The sequence below is a fragment of the Neocloeon triangulifer genome, unplaced genomic scaffold (assembly GCF_031216515.1).
Source record: "Neocloeon triangulifer isolate White Clay Creek 2 clone unplaced genomic scaffold, ASM3121651v1 ptg000002l, whole genome shotgun sequence".
In the NCBI taxonomy this organism is placed as follows: domain Eukaryota; kingdom Metazoa; phylum Arthropoda; class Insecta; order Ephemeroptera; family Baetidae; genus Neocloeon; species Neocloeon triangulifer.
Genome location: NW_026775545.1, coordinates 4,754,592 through 4,774,996, shown reverse-complemented (window position 1 = coordinate 4,774,996; position 20,405 = coordinate 4,754,592). Strand labels below are relative to the sequence as shown.

The following is a 20,405-nucleotide window of genomic DNA, read 5'->3' as shown; positions in this document are numbered from 1 at the left end:
TATGTGCACTTTTCTGAGTAATATTTTTTTTTTACGTTTGACAAAAACAATCTAATTATTAACATAAAAAAATGAAAAAGTTTTATTAAGAGTTTGGAAACTGAGGGTGGAAACTAAGTTTTTGAAAAAACCCGTGATGAAAAAATATGCACTTTAATATAAACTTTCCAGATAATCTGAGCATGACCTGCTCATGAGCAAGATTATAAGCCGAATTTAACTCTTGAGCAAGGGTCTATTGAGCATGAGCATTGAGTACATGAAAGTGAGCATACTCATGAGCAGAAATCTCGTCTCTTAAAATTCGAGATTTTCAAAATTTGTCAAATCACGTTTATTAAAATTCTTCAAATCACGTTTTTCAAAATCCGTCAAATCACTAATAGCACTGCCGGCACTACCAGCAGTCGGTGCAAAACTGTTGGATCCAATTGGATCCAACTCTTTCGTCGGTGCAAAACTGTTGGATCTGTTTTGATAGCCATAAGAAAAAGATTTATTTTACCAATTTCCCTTTGATGAAAAGGTCTTTAAATATTTGGGCAACACCAGATGAAAGAAAATCATAAACTTTTTTTTAATTTTTCTTGTTCCCTAACTACATTTCATTTTTATTTGTTAAGTGTAATTAATAGATTTAGCGAATATAATTTCTCTACAAAAGAGAAAAAAAAATTGGGAGTTTTAATTTTTAGGAGTCGCGAAACGTAATTTTACACGCCTAAAATTTCAAAAAAAAAAAAAAAAAAAAAATCATGCACAATATCGCGTTGATGAAGAGATCTTTAAATGTTTCTGAGCAAAAAAAAAAAAAATAAATAAATAAATAAGCAATTTCAAATTATGTTGGATACAGATTTTTGTGTTAGCTTTGGATTTCAATTTTGCCCTCACTTCCATGATCCTCACAAAATTCTGATTTGAAAAAAGTAAAACTACGTTTTTCAAAATTTTTCAAGTCAAGTTTTTTAAATATTCAACGTTTTCAGTGACAAATTTAGACATTTTCATTTTAAGATTATAATAATTTCATATAAATATTCAGCAAAAAATCATTTCTTCTCTCCTTCGGAGTTGATAAAATTGCTTGAATATTCCATCTTTCCATTTGCACCATTCCCTTCAAAAACGATTATGTTTAAATTGGTGTCAAGCATTGGAGGTAATTGTAGGGCCGAGGCTGCGAAAACCCCACATCGCTGTTGTGGTGGTGCAGAGCGACCCTCTTTCGACCCTGCTTGCTTGTTCTATCTCTCTGCGAAAATTTCTTCCGCATTTAGCGGCAGCTTAGGATGGGCGAGAGTGAAACGGCAGCCGGCTGGCGTATAATCCCGCCGCCGTGCAAATTAACCGCGGAATTGTTTTATTATTATACTAATGCCTTAAAAGGTTAGAAATGAGTTGCTGCATCGCGCATAAATAAATAAACAGGCCCTGCTTTCTCTCTCTGCCTCGCATTCATCATTTGACCACATTTTCATACTCGGCGCCGCGCAAACCGCATGAAATATTCACGCGACTACGCGTGCATTACCCGACCCGAGCGTTAATAATGAATTTAAGGCACCGCGTGTGTGTTCATAAATACGCACGAAAATGCAGGCGACGCGCTGCCACCGCTGGCCAAGATGAACTGCGTTTAATGAGCTTGAATTTTTTAACCAGGGCCATAAAAATGTTTTAAAAACTTTTCGTCTCACGCGGATTTTTCCCATTATCTCTCACATTTACACATTTATGCATGAATAAAAAGGTAACAAAATTTGTTAATTATATGAACCATTAGGATTTGATTACATATGTATGTATATTTTAAATTATTTGATAGATTTGTAATTCAAAATTTGCATTGATCAATAGTTTCATTCATTGGAAGAAAGGCGACAATTATAAGTGTTTATGGTCTGAATAAGCAGAAGTAAAAAATTGTAGTAGATTACAATTTATAAGTCTCGAGCTGCATCTTCCACTTGATCAATTATGTAAAAAAATAAACATTTTAATGTAATCTTATTCCGTGCTGAAACAATTTTTATATGGCTGGAAATAATTTTTTTTTACTGGTAATTAGATGATACCAATTTTTGCGACCTCTTGTAAGAAGAAAAAATCTTCCCTCGCTCTGAAGAGGTCGGTGGCTAATGACAACATTTCTAAAGTCAGCAGCGGTGCGGACAGAACAAGTATAAGAGTCATTGGGCATTTCGAGCACGGACCGAGAGGCCGTCGTCCATAATTCAGCTCGCCGGCAGGAAAAAGAAAGAACGAAAGGTAACTGTCGGCGAGTGCGGGTTAATTGAAATAAAAATCAATGTTGCTGAGCGCGTCTCTCCTCCCCAGCTTCGAGTGACTTATTATTATTGAAATGTTGCCGCCGACTAATTGTGTCTCTTTGTGATCAAAGAAAGGAATTGAGGAACTAATAATAACAAGTCAATCAACCCATGGAAAATGACATTAGAGGTTCAATTTATGGTGCAAATTCCACTACTCGCACTTCTTTTTTCCAACGAAAGTTTACTTTATCAGTTTGAAAGAAAGTTGTGGAAAAGTTCAAAAAGCTCCTTCTGTCCAATTCCATCCCAGAGCCTTTAATCTGCAATTGCAAATTCCGGACAATATCTCAACGTCGTCCAGAGATTGGCATGCAAACTAATAGCAAAGTTCTAGACGACATTATCTCTTGTGTAAAAAAGGGAGGTGCCGAGCAATTTTTCAAACAACTTCCCTTGCAGATCGGGGAAAAAGTGCACTCGTTAGAATGCGAGACGCGATGCCTTCACCATAATAAACTGCAGCGTCGTTTTAATTTTCCAATCAGGAGAGCCACTTTGAGCGAGGGCACAGGTAGAGAGAGAGGGTGACTTTTTAAATTAAATGATGAAAAAAGAAGGGCAGAAAAGATTGAAATCCGGTAGCTGCTGCTGCCGCTGCTGCCTGGCAACATAATTCCAAGAAAGAAAGAAAGAGCAGAAACGTGGTGAGCTAGCGCGTCGCTCAAGCTGACATGAGATAAAACGACTGTGATGATTCTTGTGTCGTCTGCGTAAAGTAGGTAGGCGGGTAGGTAGGTAGAGGAGTGGAACCGTTGGAATGGCAGCTCAAAATTAATTTCCACGACCACACTCACATAAAAGGGGATGTTGAAGAACTAAAAAGTAGTCTTGAGACAATGGAGACGCCGCTTATATTTAGATCCAAGTTTCGTAATAAGCTTTTATCAAATGATAAAGGATAAGTAATTTGTGAGGATTCCGACTTGGCAATTAATTAAGACTGAAGGTGAATCCTTACTCACTAGTCCGGATAACTTAAATAAGAGCTTCAAATCTTGGAAAATAATTTGCTGAGAATAAAGGCTGCAGTTATTATTGGCTTTTCTAAGAAAATTCATAATAAACTAAGTAAGGGTTCCTTATTATTTGTTAATTAATAGTATTAACCGTGTTTATTTTCTCAATAATTTATTTCAAGTAATCCAATCTTTTTCAAAATTTATTAAAAAACGAATAAAACTGTACCAAAAATTGCCGTCTTTGAAAATTCCAGCGAGAAAATCATTTTCGAGGCGTTTCTGTGCCCAAACTGAAATCCTATTAATATTATTTTATATCAATCGCACGCCATCAGTCTCCGTTCACTGGCAGGCAGTCTCGCACCTTCGGGAATAAAATTTTCTTTGAGATCATTCAAAAGGTCTTGCACGTTCTTTTTTTCTTCTTCGTCTCTCTCACAACAAGTCGATTTTGTTTATTACAAAGCGCGAGAGCGACGCTGACAACCAGTTTGTCATACATGCTCAGCAGGTTGCATATTCATCTTAGCTGCAGGGGTTAATAAAATGAGCACCGCACGCCCACTGCCGCTGACAGCAATGAGCCGCCGCTTTCACGCCTACTTTGAATTTCCTTCGAAAATTCACCAACTGAACGACGTGAGCTTGCCGAACAAGGCAAAAGGAAAATTGCAGAAGTCGAGCATAAAAGGGTGAAAGGCTCAAGGAGTATAATTGAAAAGCTACTGAGAGTGCCGCGCCTTTTCTCAATTTGTGAAGTGTTTTTATGGCAAAGCTATATAATTAGTTTTTCAATTTCTTATATTACAAATTTACTGAAAATATTATAATGGATATTTTTATCTATATAATCAGTAAATCGTTACAAAGTTAAACAATTATCATTAGTACCATGCTATCAATTTCAATAAAAATTAAAACATGAACAAATTGAAAGTTAACAACACGGTAAATAGGCAAATAATATTTATTTTATATTTATTTAAAAAAAATGAGTGATTAAATTATTTTAAAAACAACATATTATTTTAATTAAATTTGATTTCCTTAATAAATCAATTTTAAGTTTTTTAGTGTCTGTATTGCCTGCATCAGGAACTAACTGTTGTAAAGCATAATGAAAAAAATTATATTTTTCCCGCAATACTTTAATATTAACTTAACGTTTTCCAATTTGTTAAAAAGTATTTCACATTCATTACTTAAATTGAATAAATAATTAATTGCCGAAAGGTAAAAGCATTGACATAATGGACAAAGCAGCACCACCACTAGCAAAAATTTTGCTGAACCTTTGAAGGGCACAAATTTCCAAACCACTGCAGAGATATTTTATAAAAATTATTTCCTTCGTTTCCAATATGAAAAATTTAACAAATTGATTAAATTTATGAAAATAAATGCAAACTTTCAACAATTAAATGCTCATCATAATCAATTTTTTGTCGTTCTTTTGGACAAAAATGTATTGAGGCGGAGTGGATTTGCGGCGGAGAGTGTGCTTGTCAGTGTAATTTGGGCAGGGAATTCCATTCATGACCGCAGCGTGCGCGCGAATCTTTTATGATTATGCCGGTGGAGTCGAAATAAGAGCCGAGGGAGCGACGTACGGAAGGACAGACCGTTCGTCGGTTTGCAATTCAAGGGAGCTGGAATGTCACGAGGCGGACGACGGACGGAAGGACGACGGGCAGTGGAGCTAGGACACGGCAGATGACGAAATTCCATTGGCATGCTGCTAACACTTGTAGGAAGGCAGGCCGTCCATTTGAAAGAGGAAAAAAGGGACCGCCGAGTGTTAAAGAGAAAGAGGAGAAAGATGTGTTCAATTTAATATCAAGTCTGCCGCTGCCTTTTACTACTCCAGTAATGTCTAATCTACGTGCTCCAACTTTTAAACACGATACAATGCGCGAGTGGAGAAAGAGAGCGAAGGAAGGAAGGAGCACTCGACTGAAGATCTCTCACTACTTCTTCTCTCTTTCTCTGCCACTCAAACTTCCAGACGACCAAACAATGCAGCTGCAGGGCTTCGCGCTGATTAAGAAGCGCCCGCCAACTTCCACCACTACGCCAAATGAATTGCAGGGAAAAATTTCAATTTAACTTTAACCGCTGCGTCTGAGACTGACACACAGTGAGACACATGCGAGATTCCATATTAAGCTAGGATTTTAATCACAGGCGCTTTTGTTTTGCGCTTTTTGCAGTCGAAAGGAACGGAGAACGAGTTGTGAGATGGAGTGCTTCTTAATGCGGCCAATCGCAAGGGAAACTTTCTTGTTCACAGATTTTTTGTTGGATTAAGTAAAGAGCGGCTTTCTGCGGATTAAATCGAACTGTCGATAATTGGTCGAAAATTTTCTGAGTTGGTGAAAATCAAATTAAAAAAAAAACTCGTAAATAGAAATTATTAGAGCTAGGGATGGTTATCACCTTTTTCATGTGTTGCGAACTAAAAAGCATTAATAATTACAAAATGTGCCACTTTAAAATTTTTATTTATTTATTTTTAGAAAAAAAAATAGCAACTTTGAATCACCTAAAATGACTTATTTTCAAATTTTTCACCATTGATCATTTGCATTTTCATTGTGCGTTTTTTTTTTAATATTTACTACAAAAAAAGAATAGCAGAAGAAATAATTTTAAAAATATTAATTTTGATTTTAACACCTCTTCTCCAAAATATATAAAATTAAAAAGAAGATTATATGCGATTCAGGCTGCTTTACTTACATTTTTTAGCATTTGCTGCGCAAAATAGTGAAATTATCTTTTTATATTATTGAGAAACTAATTCCAATTTATTAAAATTAATGCTAACCAAAAGTTGGAAAAATAGGAACACGCTGCCCACTACAACTTTCATATTGAAATGTCACTCTTTTGGTGCTTCACGCATTGGAAGTGGACACTTGCGTTGTGAAAACAACTAATGGAGGAAGCGTGAAATGATGCATATTTACTTTTGTATAAAAATTAATTACTTGAAAGTTCCATTAAGTGGGATTAACAAATGATGCGCAGATTCGTGGAAAAAACATGAAATGATTCATTTTATTTTCTTCTCTTTCAATCAAATCATTTTATTTCAGTATAAATTCCATTATTGTTGATTTTTTGAATAACAAACAATAATTATTTGTAATTAAAAATGAAATTTAAATGCCCTAATTGAAAAATACAAAAAAAAATCCAATATTATATATTTATTTAATTAACATAACAAAAAACAGGTAATCAAAGTATTAGTTCATGTTAGATACACCTCTCTTCTTAATTGTTTTGAGAGAGACTATCAGATTTCCTAATACTTTACTTTAGCACTTTACGGTTTCCCCTTCTTCTTTTTGCTCTCCGATTTCTATCCCATTTTTTTCTTTCTCGCGTTAAAAATCGATCCGCTTCTTCTCTCGCTATTGGCAACAAATTTCCGGCAATATTGCACGATATTTATCAAGCGATGTGATAAATTCGAGTGCAGAAGGGGGTTGGTTGGTGGTGAGGGCGCGGTTCCTCCTTAACACCCGTCGTCGTCCGTGCCCGCGCCGTTTATTTCGCGGCGGCTGCGAGAAGCGAGGAGAGCCAACAGGTGCGGCGATAAATGTTTGGCACGCACGCCCAACAAACAATTAATGCCCTCTAAATTACAGGTGCGAAATAAGCCGCGATTGCTGCGCCGAGATATCACTGGCGAGAGACCGTAAATATTTCCACCAACAGCGAGCACGTTCAAGGGCTCTGCGATCCGACAGCAAATGAGCACCGACGACTAAGCTTTATTGCTCTGGATTATCGTCTCCACTGTTTGCATAATGCACAGCGCACGTTCAAATAGAGACGCTGAATTTATTTACTTCAAGCTTTTCTGTATGATAATTTTTTGCAAACAAAATTATTTATTTGAATAAACAAAATTGTCTGTAGCAAAATTATTTCAAAGTGGTAAAAATTTATTCAAAATTTATTTAAATAATAAATTAATGTATAGTAATTATCAGCATATACAAAAAGTCAATATTTATAAACGTTGGATTAAAACAGATGTTTCTTAATTCAAGATGGATAAAGTTAAGTTTTAATATCTTTAAAGTGTTGTGTGAAAGGTTTCAAATTCTGACACGCTTTTAATCTAGTATTTACGGTAAGTGATACTCTTGGTGGCAGCAGTAATAAGGCTTCGCCTGCTCTTGTTTAGGTAACTTGCAATCCTAATGGTAAGAAAACAGGGGTGAAACAAGTTATTCGTTTTCTCTTATTGGCTGGTCTTCTATCTATTAAAATATTCAACATTTGGAAAGTGAGAATTTATTTAATTGATTTGTAAAAAAAATCAATATGTGATATTATTCAATTTCTAATTAGGTATATAATTATGTATTTTTACTTATGATGTTTGAATTTTGAATTCAACTTTTAATTTGTCATCGAAATTTTTTTTATAACTGCACTTAATTAATTAATTTTTTTAATGAAACAATAAAAATGTCAATAAAATGTATAAAAACCTTTGAGAGAAAGTTTAATTTAATTAAAAAAAATTAATAACTCGTGAAATAATTTAAAAAAATAATATTTAATTAAGTACATATTTTTTTTATTCCAAATAAACAAGAACATTTATTTCCAGAGTAACTTCTACGTTTCTAATACTCAGAAAACGGTGTAACTTCTTTCATTTGTTTCTTTATTTGCTGCGGTTCGCAAAGCCTGTGTTTGAAGGAGCTAACGAAGCTCAAACTGCTCACTTTTGACCCTCACTATATATCCGTTATTTGGCGTCGGTCGGTAAGACAGACAAAAAATGAGAGGTGAAACACAAGGCGATGAAAATCCAGGCAGTCTACACGGAGCAAAAGAGGGCGGGCGATTCGGAGAGGGCAGAGATTGCGCCAACAAATTGATATCCCGGCTATAAGCCGTGTGGGAGCGAAATTGGCACAGTAATAAGGCTTCTTTTGTGGACTGCTAAAGAGTCTTCGGGGAGTTTTTGTGACAAATGTGGCCCGTTGTGCGTCTGGCCGGCTATTTTCACGACGACGACAACACAACAAATGGACACAAGGGACCAACCATGGAGAGGTGTACCAAAGACCCTCAAGCGAAAATCGATAAAACGAGACGGCAGGCGACAACATCCACACACACACACAAAATGCAGCCGCAATTTACTCCCGCAATTACTCATGGTGCTATTAATAATGCGGCCGGAGGAATGCGGACGAAATTGTGGCCAGGCGGCTTATTATTATTTGTGTTATCCGCAGCAATTTCCGCACAGCCCTAATTGATGGCCTCTTGATGCAAAACGTTTTTATTAGCATTAAATTTCGTCGGAAGTTTCTGTTGTATAAAGTGAGGCAATTGTGTTTCTTGGGGAGCTTGAATGCTTTGAGCTGGACAATACGAGGCTTGTCGTCATATTCCTTCTTATGTAAATATTTAACATTCCCTGTATGCTTGCAAACAAAAACATAAGTTAAGTACTTTTTTATTTAAAAAAAAAACTATCCAAAAAATATATTAATTAATAATTTGATAACTTTTACTTAATTTAAAATATTAACATGATTGATACAATAAATGATTTTTTTTAATTTTATATATAAAATATTATTTGTAATGGCAAGATAAAACAAATACACGATGCTAAAAGCGTAAACTAAACTTATAAACTTATTCAAAATATAATATATTGTGGAGCTGCACATAAAGCAAAAATCATCACAATAAAATTGAATATAGATGCTAATTTTTGGATACTAATTACTAATCATAACGGAGTTTGATTGTTATTATTTATTATTTTGTACTTGATCATCAAGTATCAAGTACTGAAGTCTTGATGAATAATTGAATGTGTCTGTTAACTTTTATGACAGAAGACGTAGGTAAAAAATACAATTTTTTTTGGAACAGGCAAGACAAAGTCCGGTCGGCCTTTGCCCTTTATTAGTGGTGCAGAAGGCACCGACCTATTTTATTATTTTTTTTGTTTTTATTTTTTATCACACTTCCAACCAAAGACAATAATTTAGTCTACATTACCCTTCCTTTCTATTTTTATTATAATTATTATTTTATTTGTTTGGTTACCAAATAGTTACGAAATTTTTCATTGAAAGAAAAAACAATTGTAGAGGGCATTGAATTCTTTGACAAAAAGACATCACCTCTAGCAAAAAAGACCCCAATCCAACGCAGTCTACTCTTTTTTTTTCTTAATTTCCATAATGTTGCTTATTGCACATCAATAAAAAGTAGTAAAAAAGTTGTTATTTCCTTGTTTAAGGATAATTTCAATTTTAAATACCATTAAGCTTGGCCAAAAATGAATAGGGGAATCTATGTTAAACCATTATTATTTCCACACAACTCCAATTAACCGCATTCAAGCGGAAATTTATTCAACTTTCATTCATGAGCGTGTATATAACTCTCAAGTTAAAAACATCGCATGATTGACGATAATAATTTCGGTTTAAACTTAACCGCTCGTAAAACCTTCTTGGCATTATACGAAGCTCATAAAATGCGTGTCGTTTTAAATCACGGTGATGTTATTATGAATATATTTTCAGAGCAGATCGCAAAATGATTTTCAGAAAATTTCTTCCCTACTAAAATAAGCGAAAAGCTGCCAGCTGGTTTCGAGCGATAAATTCTGCAGGAGGTGACGAGTTTGCGAGACACGTTGATCTTTTTTCAATAAAAAAGAGCCAAACAAGCAAATCCCTTTGACTCTCTTTTGCGTTTATTTGGTATCGGTAAAAATTGCTCACTCGAATTTTGGAGCCGGCGGGGAAAGGAAAACAAACAGCAGCAGGGGCTCTCGAAATATGGATTACTAAGGGAGGGAAATTTGATATGCGAATCTCAATCGCAGTCGGAAAAGACGACATGTGCGCTGCGAAGCCCTCTGCCTGCACGGTGCGCTCATGAATCTTTTGATTTCTGCAAGGGCTTCTCTCCTTATCTCTCGGCAGACACGCCGCCCTTTCTTCGGGCAGAAATAAATCACCGGCATCGACGCCGCCGCGGGCCTTGCCTGCTTTTATTGCAAAACACGCCGAAAAAGCTATTAATTTGTGCTGCGAGTGACATTATTTAGACGGCACCGGGGGGCGCGTGACTCTCTCTCTTGACTCGGTGCCCTCGCTATCTCTGTGCGCGCCGCACGTGTGGGTGCGGATATTGGTGCCGCACTAGCACATTTCTAGCTTGTGGGCGCGCCAGTCAAAAGATCGGATGCTCAATTTACTCGGTGACAAGCGATCTTGATTGCGTAATTTCGCAAACTCTGATCAATAGTTTCGATTGCGTTTTAACAGCCGAGTTTGAAGTGAAACGGAACGACTTTCGGATTTGGGATTCTGTAGATAATTTCCTGCAGCCTCCAGTTCATTCAATTGTGCTAGTAATTGAACGTTGTTCACGATAATTAGTTCTTTATTATTTATTTCATCGCAGTATCCTTGATGGTATTATCTACATTAATAGACAGATTGTATCAGAGATAATAAACTAACTCACGTTCACAATAGAGAAGTATATAATTTGGGAGTTGGGAGGCCGTAGTATTATAATTAATTGATTGAAAACAAGTTTTAGTGCAGTTAAACACAAAATTGTCGCAATGAAACACTCAAATATTGCATTTACGTTTTAAAGTCCCCATTATATTGCATAATATTATAAAATTTGTGTAAATTAGTTTTTAATTAAACAATTTATGAAACAAATAATTTAGCAGCCTTTATTTATTCAATAATATATTGATGCATTTAATTGTACACTTATAAAAGTGTAAATTACTTCAGTTACTGTGCTTAAATTTTTTTTATTAATACTCAATATAGAAGTTTCAAGGCACAATTTCTTAATCAAACTCATCAATTTGGATTTATCCAGGATCAATTCAGAAGTATTTTTACAGTTTCAAATATGTTCTAGTGTAACTATAAATCACAAAAATTATCCCAGCAAATCTCTATAAGCATAAATTATCTCTTACAGTATTTACTCCTTTAAAATTGCATGTGAATAATTAATTGATTTTGCTACTGTTTGAAAAACAATTTTTTTTTATCTTTTGCCAATAGATTAAAATTGAAAACAATTTAATTTTACAACTTTCATCAATGATGCATTAAAGTTGGTTAGAAAATATAGCTGGCCATTAATTATTTACAATTTAATGTTCAATTAATATTTTTTATCCTGCAGGGGATTAATTCAATAACTTTGATGAATCAACAATTTAGACGTCAAATTAATTAATTTAGCAATTTTAAAATACAATTTTTGAAAAACCCACTAATTAGTCTCAACTTCTTACCAGAAAAATCGTTCATTCTCCAATCAAGCACAAATTTTTGCAATTCACAATCAGAGCCCCCGAAAGCTAATTGGCGGTGGCCGAAAAACAGCTGATGCACTTTGCCAACCACGGCAAAAGCGCAAAGGGCTCTCCTTCTCTCGACCCTCTCTTTTTCATTTGTGCAATTTAGGTTCATTACAGCGTGCAAAAGAATGTAAATTTTTATATCTGTTTGGACAGCGAACGAGCGCGCACGAGTGAAAAGTAGTGCGACGAGGGCGAACACATTGAATTATGTATAACGTAACAAAACGCACAAAGTGCCCACTGTCTCGCTCGCTCTTGTTTTCCGCGCCTCTCTCTGTCTGTCCCTTTATTTCCTCGTTCGCGCACAATAGGAACAAAGGACGTTCTAATTTGCTGCCGTCTGTTGTCACCGTGTGTACTTTCAAGTATTTTTGCACTCAATTATTACAAAGAGTGGAAAAACCTGCTTTGACGATCAACAAAACAATCAAGCCGTGCGAGTTTTTCTTTCTTGCTTCCCACTTGTTTCGTTTTTACAATAAAAAGTAAAGGTGAATTTTTTCCCATCCTTCAAAAACAAAACTTTCAAGTGATTTTTCAGGCTGGTTGGAATTGTTGAAGTAGCTTTGCGGCTCGATTGGTCTAAACCTTTTGGGCAAGGTGCTCCAAGTGCTTGCTTTGTGAAATTGAATTAAACTAGAGGTCCGTTTTTTTTCTTTTGCAATTCAACAAATGGAGAGAAATTTTTATAAGGAATAATCCTTGCAGTTTTAAATTTGTAATTTCTTTGAATAATTTTGCTTAAGTTTTTGTAGTTCATTTATTTTTTAATTTTTTTTTTAATCCTTGAAATCCATTTTTAGGAATAGAGAAATAAATTACTGAAAAATGCATTATTTTTACACAACCCCCTGTTTTAATTGTCAGTAGTGGAGTTCGTAAAACTACTACCGTAAAGTTTTATAACAACAAATACTTTTGCTCAAAAAGACTATTGCATTGAATGAAAAATATCCTCTCAAAGTTTTTGCAATAAAATAAATTGCACCTTTTTTAAGACAATTTTCTTGCCTGATTGATAAAGAAAGTTGATCTTTAACAAACTTTCTTTCCAGCGAGTAAACACTGCGACAAACATTACTCTGGAAAAATTGCCTTCCTGTTACTTTCAAAGGCGCTGATGCCGCGTTTGATCCACTTGGGCGATTGTTCCAGTCGCGAGTTGGGGCTGAAAACGCCACTGATGACACACACGTACGCCAATTTCCTGCGTCCTCGTCGCCAATAAAGCAGCAAACTACTTGCTTTCATCAGTCAGTCGCTCACTTTAAACATTAGAGAAGGAAAAAGTTCGAATGTGCAGCTCTAGTGAAAAAGTTTGTGTTCACGTCAACGTGGCGCTGCATTTATTTCTTATTTTGCGACTTACTTTGAGGCCATGCATTGAAAGCAGTTTTAATTCCAGATTAATATGCGCGGCACGGAAAACAAAATAAACTTGAGCGATGATGGTGACAATACATGGAGGTTGGAGAACATGCCCCGGCATTGCCGCTCATCACGATGCAATTTCATTTGAGCGCAGCGCTGATTTCACAGAGGCAAAGAGACAGGCAGCCGCTCTTATTCTCTGCAGCGCCGTCCGGATAATTAATTTTGCCTTCAACACGCGCCCACCGCCTCTGAGCTGCACAACAATAATGAAGAGAGAACACAGACACACAGATTTGCACAGAAAGAGATGCTTTGGCGCGGTGCATGTTAAATTTATTATAAAATTTGCTAAATAAATTTCTTATAATAAACATTAATGTAGAAATATTTTTCTATTATTACAATTTATAAGTTATTGAATTTTTTTAGTCTTATATTAGAATTGTTTTTTTAAATATAGCAATAACTTTGTATATTCAATTTTATAAGATGATGCCGAAAAACAGCCTATGTATGAGAAAAAAACAAAAAATAATATTTTGAAATATTAAAATAAAACAATAGTTTACCTATCACATACAAAAGTATTAATTAAAAAATTTCTCGTTATCTCCTGAGCTGCATTAATCTCATTATTTATTAGAATCATGATTATATAAATACAGATAATAATGGAAAAATGAATAAATGCTTCAACCCTCTTTAAACAAATTCAAATAAATATATGATTTTATAATATAATAATGTTAATTATTTAAGTTTTGGTTCAACATTATTGCATTATTTTAAGTGCATTACAACAATGTAATAATATGTGCAACGGGGTCAGATGCATAAATGAAATCGAGTTTCTATTGTTTGTGAACCAATAAAAATATGGTGCCATCAAACTGGTGCCACAACAATATGAACTTAATTTCATTGTTGCATTGAGCTCCCGAAAAATATCTGCAATATCAAACTATAAAAGTAATTGAAAGGTTGCTTTAGTAATTAATATAAAAATAAAAATATTTAAATAAATTGAATAAATTTATAAAAAAGAGGTTTATTATAAATTATTATTTGGAACATGGTGAAGTTCTTTTCCCCACGAACTGTCCTTAGAAGTAGTTAAAAAATTATCACATACATAATTTTTTTGATTTAATGATTTATTTTTAAACTTGTCTATAGAAATGAGGGTAATTTCTGACAAAATTGCAGGTTCTCAGCGTGGCAATAATAAGAAATAATATTTTATAAGAATTAAAAAACAAATATTAAATGAAAACTTTGATCAAATGAAAGAGTTCATATCGCTTACAAACCGCTTGCCTAGGGTTAATCAACGGCTGCTTTGTTTTGTTTAACAAACTCGCCCTCGTCTATTTACCCCATGAATGAGTGACGAAGGGCAACGTCCGCCAAAACGCGACATTACGAGACGCAAGTCGCCGAAAATATGTCGTGCTCGGCATGCATGTGTCTTCAAATTACAGTTTGCCATCCATCAATATCGTAATTCGTGGCTGGCGTGACCACCGCAGTCAAAATATTGGCCCGACTCTCGCACGCGAGCTTCGAAAAAAAAAATAATAAATTCGCCGGCCGCGAACCCTTTAAGGCAACGAGCGCCAGTTTTGTCCGCGAGAGATTCTAATCGCGCGGCGTTGAATTTCAGCACACAATGGCGGGTGTTAATGAGAAAATAAAAATAATCATCGGCCGTCACTGGAGCCGCCGATCGATTTCCGTGTGCTGCAAAATAAAAATAAAAAATCCCAACTTTCCTCTCTGCTGTGCGTGGAGCCGCAGGGCAATCGAATGGAGTAATTGCGCTATGATGTCGGCCGGCACGTGGCGCTAATTTAAATTTGAACCTTCCTGGTGCACGCCCCATTAAAGTTATTGCACGACTCTGGTCGTCGTATTTATTTTTGCCGGCTGCTGCTTTTTCCAATCCGGCGGCTGTTTGATATGTATTTTTTGCGGCCGTCGGTTTTTCAAAGGGAAACGCTGATTGCGAGATCGTTTATGAATTACAATGAAATCGATCGGTCGCTGCTTCTTTTGCAGTTTGCGTTTTCATTCATTCGTGATGAACCGCGGCGCTTGAAAAGAAGCCATGCAAAGCGCAGAAAAATATATAATTGCTACAGCCGGTGGAGCTCGTTTGGATCAAATATTCATTGAAATTCTGTGGCGGCTTTTAGTAATTGACTGCTAATTACATTGAATCAATCAATAGTTTAGATTAATCACGCAGAAATCTAGTTGCAATATGCACAAAAAAATTGAATTTAAAAGTTCATTTTTTAATATTTTTAGTTAATTTTGAAATCCTTGTTAGAATTTCTTGATGAGCAGTGAAGTCGGTCCGATTAAATTACAGTGAACAAGAAATGATTGTAAATAAAGTTAACCAATTTTAAAATTACATTATATAAAAAAATTTTCTTCCTTGTCAATGAAAATCTTATAAAAGTAAGATCAACAAAGTTATTCCAATGAAATATTTATTTAAAAAGAATTTTTCATGATAAGACGTTTAAATCTATACATCTTGTACTTTAGAATTCAATATTGAATAAATCAGACCTAACTTGACAAATTAAAGTTAGGTGGGGTGTTCTTTTAGGATAATGATAATGATTTTTTTTATGATCTAGGATAATGACCATCAGCTTTCCATTTCATTCATTTGGTGACCGTTTGATCGATTCGTCATTTCGTTGGTACAGAAAACGAATAGGGGCGCTTGTGTTTTATTTGCTTACTTATTTACAGACATGCCGGTGACGACACACTCTATCACATGCGAGCGTGATAGATGCCCGACGGACGGGAGCATCAAATCGGCAGATCAAACGGAATGGCAAAGTTACTCTGCAGCTAGTTGAGGGATAGATGCAGCGGAGGGAGAATTTCTTTCTGCAGCATCGCGGGAGCGTATTTTTTTTCCGGCGCTCAAAGTTGCTGGCGGCGGCACTTTGGCTTATATAAGCGGAAAAAAATTCGGCTCCAGATTTTGCAATTTTAATTAAAGCCTCTTTTGTGTGTACCGGAACGGAATTCGCGCTCAACGAGGTTTCGTCTTTCGAGAGGCGTGTTGCGGAAACAAAAGCAAACTTGGTCGCTTGTTCGCTCCATGGGGGAGTTATTAAATAATACGTCACCCACACACGGCGTGTGCGTTGGTCAAATTACGTACCTTGTAGGTGCCGAGGTTCTTGACTGAACACGACAGCTTCACATTCCTGCCCGCTGGTACTGTGATGTTCTCGATGATGTCGGTGAACTCGGGGTCCTCCTGGGCAGGACCTGCAACATCGACAAGAAGGTTTGATTAGAACTACTTTCGAGTGCAGTTCTTCAGACAGTATGTTAAGAGCTTTCAAGAAACTTGTTTCAAAATATAAGATTAATTTCCAGAAATATTCATAGCAGCAAAGAAAATCATAATTTATTTATATTTTTTTTGTATTCTAGAAAAATTACAATTGTGAATTTTAATTCATAATAATAATTTATTATTATTTTTGGCGAATTTTTTTTCTTTACCATTTATTAAAATTTTAAATTAACCAATCAGAAAAAGACCCACAGAATTAAATACATTTGTCCTCTAATTTTCTTAATTTAGCAACATGTCAACGCTACTCCAATGTTCCTCTAATTGCTAGGGTGAGATTTAAATGAATTGGTGAAATGAAAATTAAGAGCAACCCCCTTGTTAATTGCATTTCCGTCGTTGGCGGAAAACAAAAGACGAAGTCACGCGGATCGCGCATCGAACAAATTAGATTTGCCTTGCAAAACACGTAGCGACGCGAAATAAACACGCGAGAGGGAACGACTTTTCTAGAGTTAGTTTTGTTTTAAGGTGCAGCGAGTGTTTCTCCCTTTCGCCGAGTGCAGCTTTAGTCTATTAGCTAATTATTTCGGCAAAAGGCACGAGGGATTTTATATGAGCGCGATGACTGGTGGTGCAGAGAATCAGCGAGAGTCGGTTGGCGAAGAGTTTCTCTCCCGAGAAAACAACTACACAAACTACAAAGCAGCGCGCGAGCTGCTGCTGCTGGGGGAAGAAGATTTAGTCAAGTGCAAATAAAATGTACGAGAGGAGAAAACACAATGTGGATGTTAAACAAAAGCATCATAAACTTCCGACGTAATGAAATTATACAAAGGGCACGAAATCTGCGAGAAATAAATAAAATTAAAAAGCACAAAGAGCGCGCACAGGAGCCTCCGGTGGCTCCAATGGCGAAATAAAACATAATCAGCTGCTCGGCTGCTACTGGCAACCCTTTGGGCCAGGTTAGGGAGAAAATGCAATGCTTATTTCAAGCAAACGTGTTTTTTTCATTATGTGTGCTCTACTTTATTTTATCTTAATCATTAAAGAAATTAAGAAAATGCAAAACTTTTTAAAATAAAGTAAAGTAATCTTAATTATGAGAGGGAAAGTAAAACGTTCATTAATAAAGAGCGCGACAAATATTTTTGTGTTTATTATATGATTGATTGATCATCACCTTCAATACGTTTGACTTACGATGTATTTAATTAATTTTAAAGTTTTATCCTTATTTTAATATCAATACCATAAAGTCATTCAAACATCTGGAAAGAACCACTTGGTAAAATTATGAATATTAAGCAAGTATGGCTCACATAGTCTAATATAATAATTTAAACTTGCAGAAAAAATTAATGTATTGTGCTTATAATGTTTATTTAGATAATTAGTTATAAATCTATTAAATACCTGTGAATTCTTCAAAATTATACTATAAAAGCAAAAATGAATTACTAAATAAAATAACATTTTTAACCTTTAAATCAGAAAAACTTCAATGCAATGCTAAAAAATTTGACATTTAACCTTAATTTAGTTATTTTTATTATTGTAAGTATGTATTGTTTTTTTAATTATTACTTTCAGTAAAACACCTTATACTTTCTCACTCAAGAAAGAATCATGGTATCCGATATTAATTAAATTAATTGTATGTATTGTCCTTAAAGCAAGTTAAAAACAGTCCACTAGGAACAATTTTTCGAGTGAATATAAGGCAGTGGTTGTGATTTCGGCTTTTATTTATAGGGCAGCTGTTTTGAAAAAAAAAAAAAAAAAACAGCAACGACAACAACAGCTCGACTACGAAAATTGAAAAAAACTTCATGGACAAGGAAAAGTCCAGTTCATCCTATTTAATATAATGCAAATCATGAAAAGTAATTTTATATTTTCATTAGACTTTTTAATTTTTTAATTCGATTTAAGAGGTTTTTGATAAAAAATATTTTGTCGTATAATATTTATTGTTACTCTTGTTACTAATAGGAGGGCCATTCATCAGGCGGTCAATCAATCAGCTTCCGCGGCTGCCAGCAAAAAATCAATTCTAATCCATCAAAACAATCACAATAATCAAGCATTTTTGGACCAACTTTTCTTGCTCGCTCTTGGTAATTGAAAAAGTAAACAGAAACAAAACAAGTTAGTTTTGCTCTCTCGCATTTGTCGATCCATCAAGTTGTGTGTCGGGCCAGTGAAATCTAGACGGCCGGAATCTGTTTAATTCAGGCGTATTGAGTTCAAATTTCAAGCTCCATTGGCCGCTTAATCCCGACTAATCCTTAAAGCAGCAGCTCTCGCCCGCTAATAACACCACGCGCTATTCTAGTGGCAAAGCCCCAGCATTTAGCGTAATTGCAGTTTGAGGGTAATAATTTATCCCGTCGGCAGGAAGTGCGGACAAAGCGAAAACGCGCCGGCGTTTCAAATTATATAGAGCTTGGCCGGCGCAAATTAAAACAAATCGCGTTTGTTGTTTCAGGCCGCGCCACTCGCCGCTGTCATCAGATATCAAAATATTTGGCCAGCCGCAGTTTATTTATTTGTTTGTTGGTTTAAGCGGTGGCGTTTACCTCTTGTAATTGAGCCGTTTTTGTCAACCACACCGCAGCACCAAGACTGGATGACGAACCAACAAACGACAAAACTAATATGGATTTTCGTGTCACCTTTTCCGGCCTACATTTTAGGCGTTGGTGGCCCCAATAAGCCAAAAACACACCTTTCCTCTCTTCATATTGTATTATTTGCGGTACTCTTTCTATTCAACAATCGATATATGTTTCTGCTCTCAAAGAAAACATTGATGAATCAATAAATAAGCAAAACATATTATTATTTTGCCAAAAAAAGGTAGCGCAATTTTGTTTTGCATGGTTTTTGGAATCTTCTTCCGTTTTTTAGTTGAATACTTACAATAATAATTAATATGCGGAAATAATATTGTTTAAAATTATTAATTTTAATTATAGCAGCCTGGAGTCCATCAACCGATATTCTACGCAGGCATAAAATCAATTTTTTCTAGGAACAGTAAAAATTAATTGGGAAATTTTTGAAAAAAAAAAAAAAAACTAAAATTAACAAAAAATACGTTCAAAAGCTAAAGATTTTAGATTGGGAACAACCATTGATTCTTTGGTGCCTATTTTAGAAAAATTTACAGCTGAAATTTTTCTTAATATAAAACTTTATTTACTTTTTGAGTGTCAAATAAGTGCCAGTCTTTTAATTAAAACTACGTTGTAAGCATAGTTTGAGAAAAAATGATAAAAGTGCAAATTTTTTACCAAAAAATATTTACATTCACAAACATTTTTGACTAATCTTGATATGGAAATTATATTTTACCTGCGAAATTGAAAATCAAGTAATTGACATAATCAAAAGAAATTGAACTGGAAATTGAACCAGACGCATTTAGGAATTATAAAATATATGTGGATACACAGTTTTGCCGTTTTTTAAGTTTCATAAATCATTTTTGGAAACGTGATTTAATTTATTTCTCAGTTTATCTGGTGCTAATGAAGGCAATTGTACCCGCAATGGGTATTTTCAATTGGCCACGGCACGAAGGAAAACGTAACAACCGCACAGATGTTTTTGGTCCAAGCACCCCCGCAACACATTACATTTTACACTACGGTCGGGCGCGAATGAAAATGATAAAAAAAATCCGCGTGTTTACTCGGCGCACTCGCTACGGTGGAGCTAAGCCCCGAAATTTGGGAGCTTTTAAAAGTCGGGCGGGTGCACGAGGGTGTTAAAAATGGTTATTTTGCAGAAGTGTCGGCGCCCGGCGAGTGTTAATAATGCGTTGTAATGGTGTTGCTCTCCGCCACAGTTGCCTATGGCTGCCGAACGCGTGCAGTGGCTCTTTTAATGCTGCGGCTTTTGTCAAGAAATAAGACGATTACCCTCTGCCAATATTCATATTGATCGCGGTGCCGAGAGAGTCCATCAGCATTCCAAAGCTT

At 35.4% G+C, this 20,405-nt stretch overlaps 1 protein-coding gene across 3 annotated transcripts in view; it reads right to left on the bottom strand.

Annotated features, from left to right (window-relative positions):
* Positions 1–20,405, bottom strand: part of LOC132204357 (neurotrimin-like) — a 113,598-nt gene that overhangs the window by 21,872 nt on the left and 71,321 nt on the right. For all 3 annotated transcript variants that reach the window (XM_059632847.1, XM_059632829.1, XM_059632838.1), the window contains one exon: positions 16,273–16,382. Coding sequence is in view for 2 of the 3 variants with exons in the window: in XM_059632829.1 (XP_059488812.1) it covers positions 16,273–16,382 (110 nt within the window). In the remaining variant the exon portion in view is untranslated. The remainder of the gene's footprint in view (positions 1–16,272; positions 16,383–20,405) is intronic.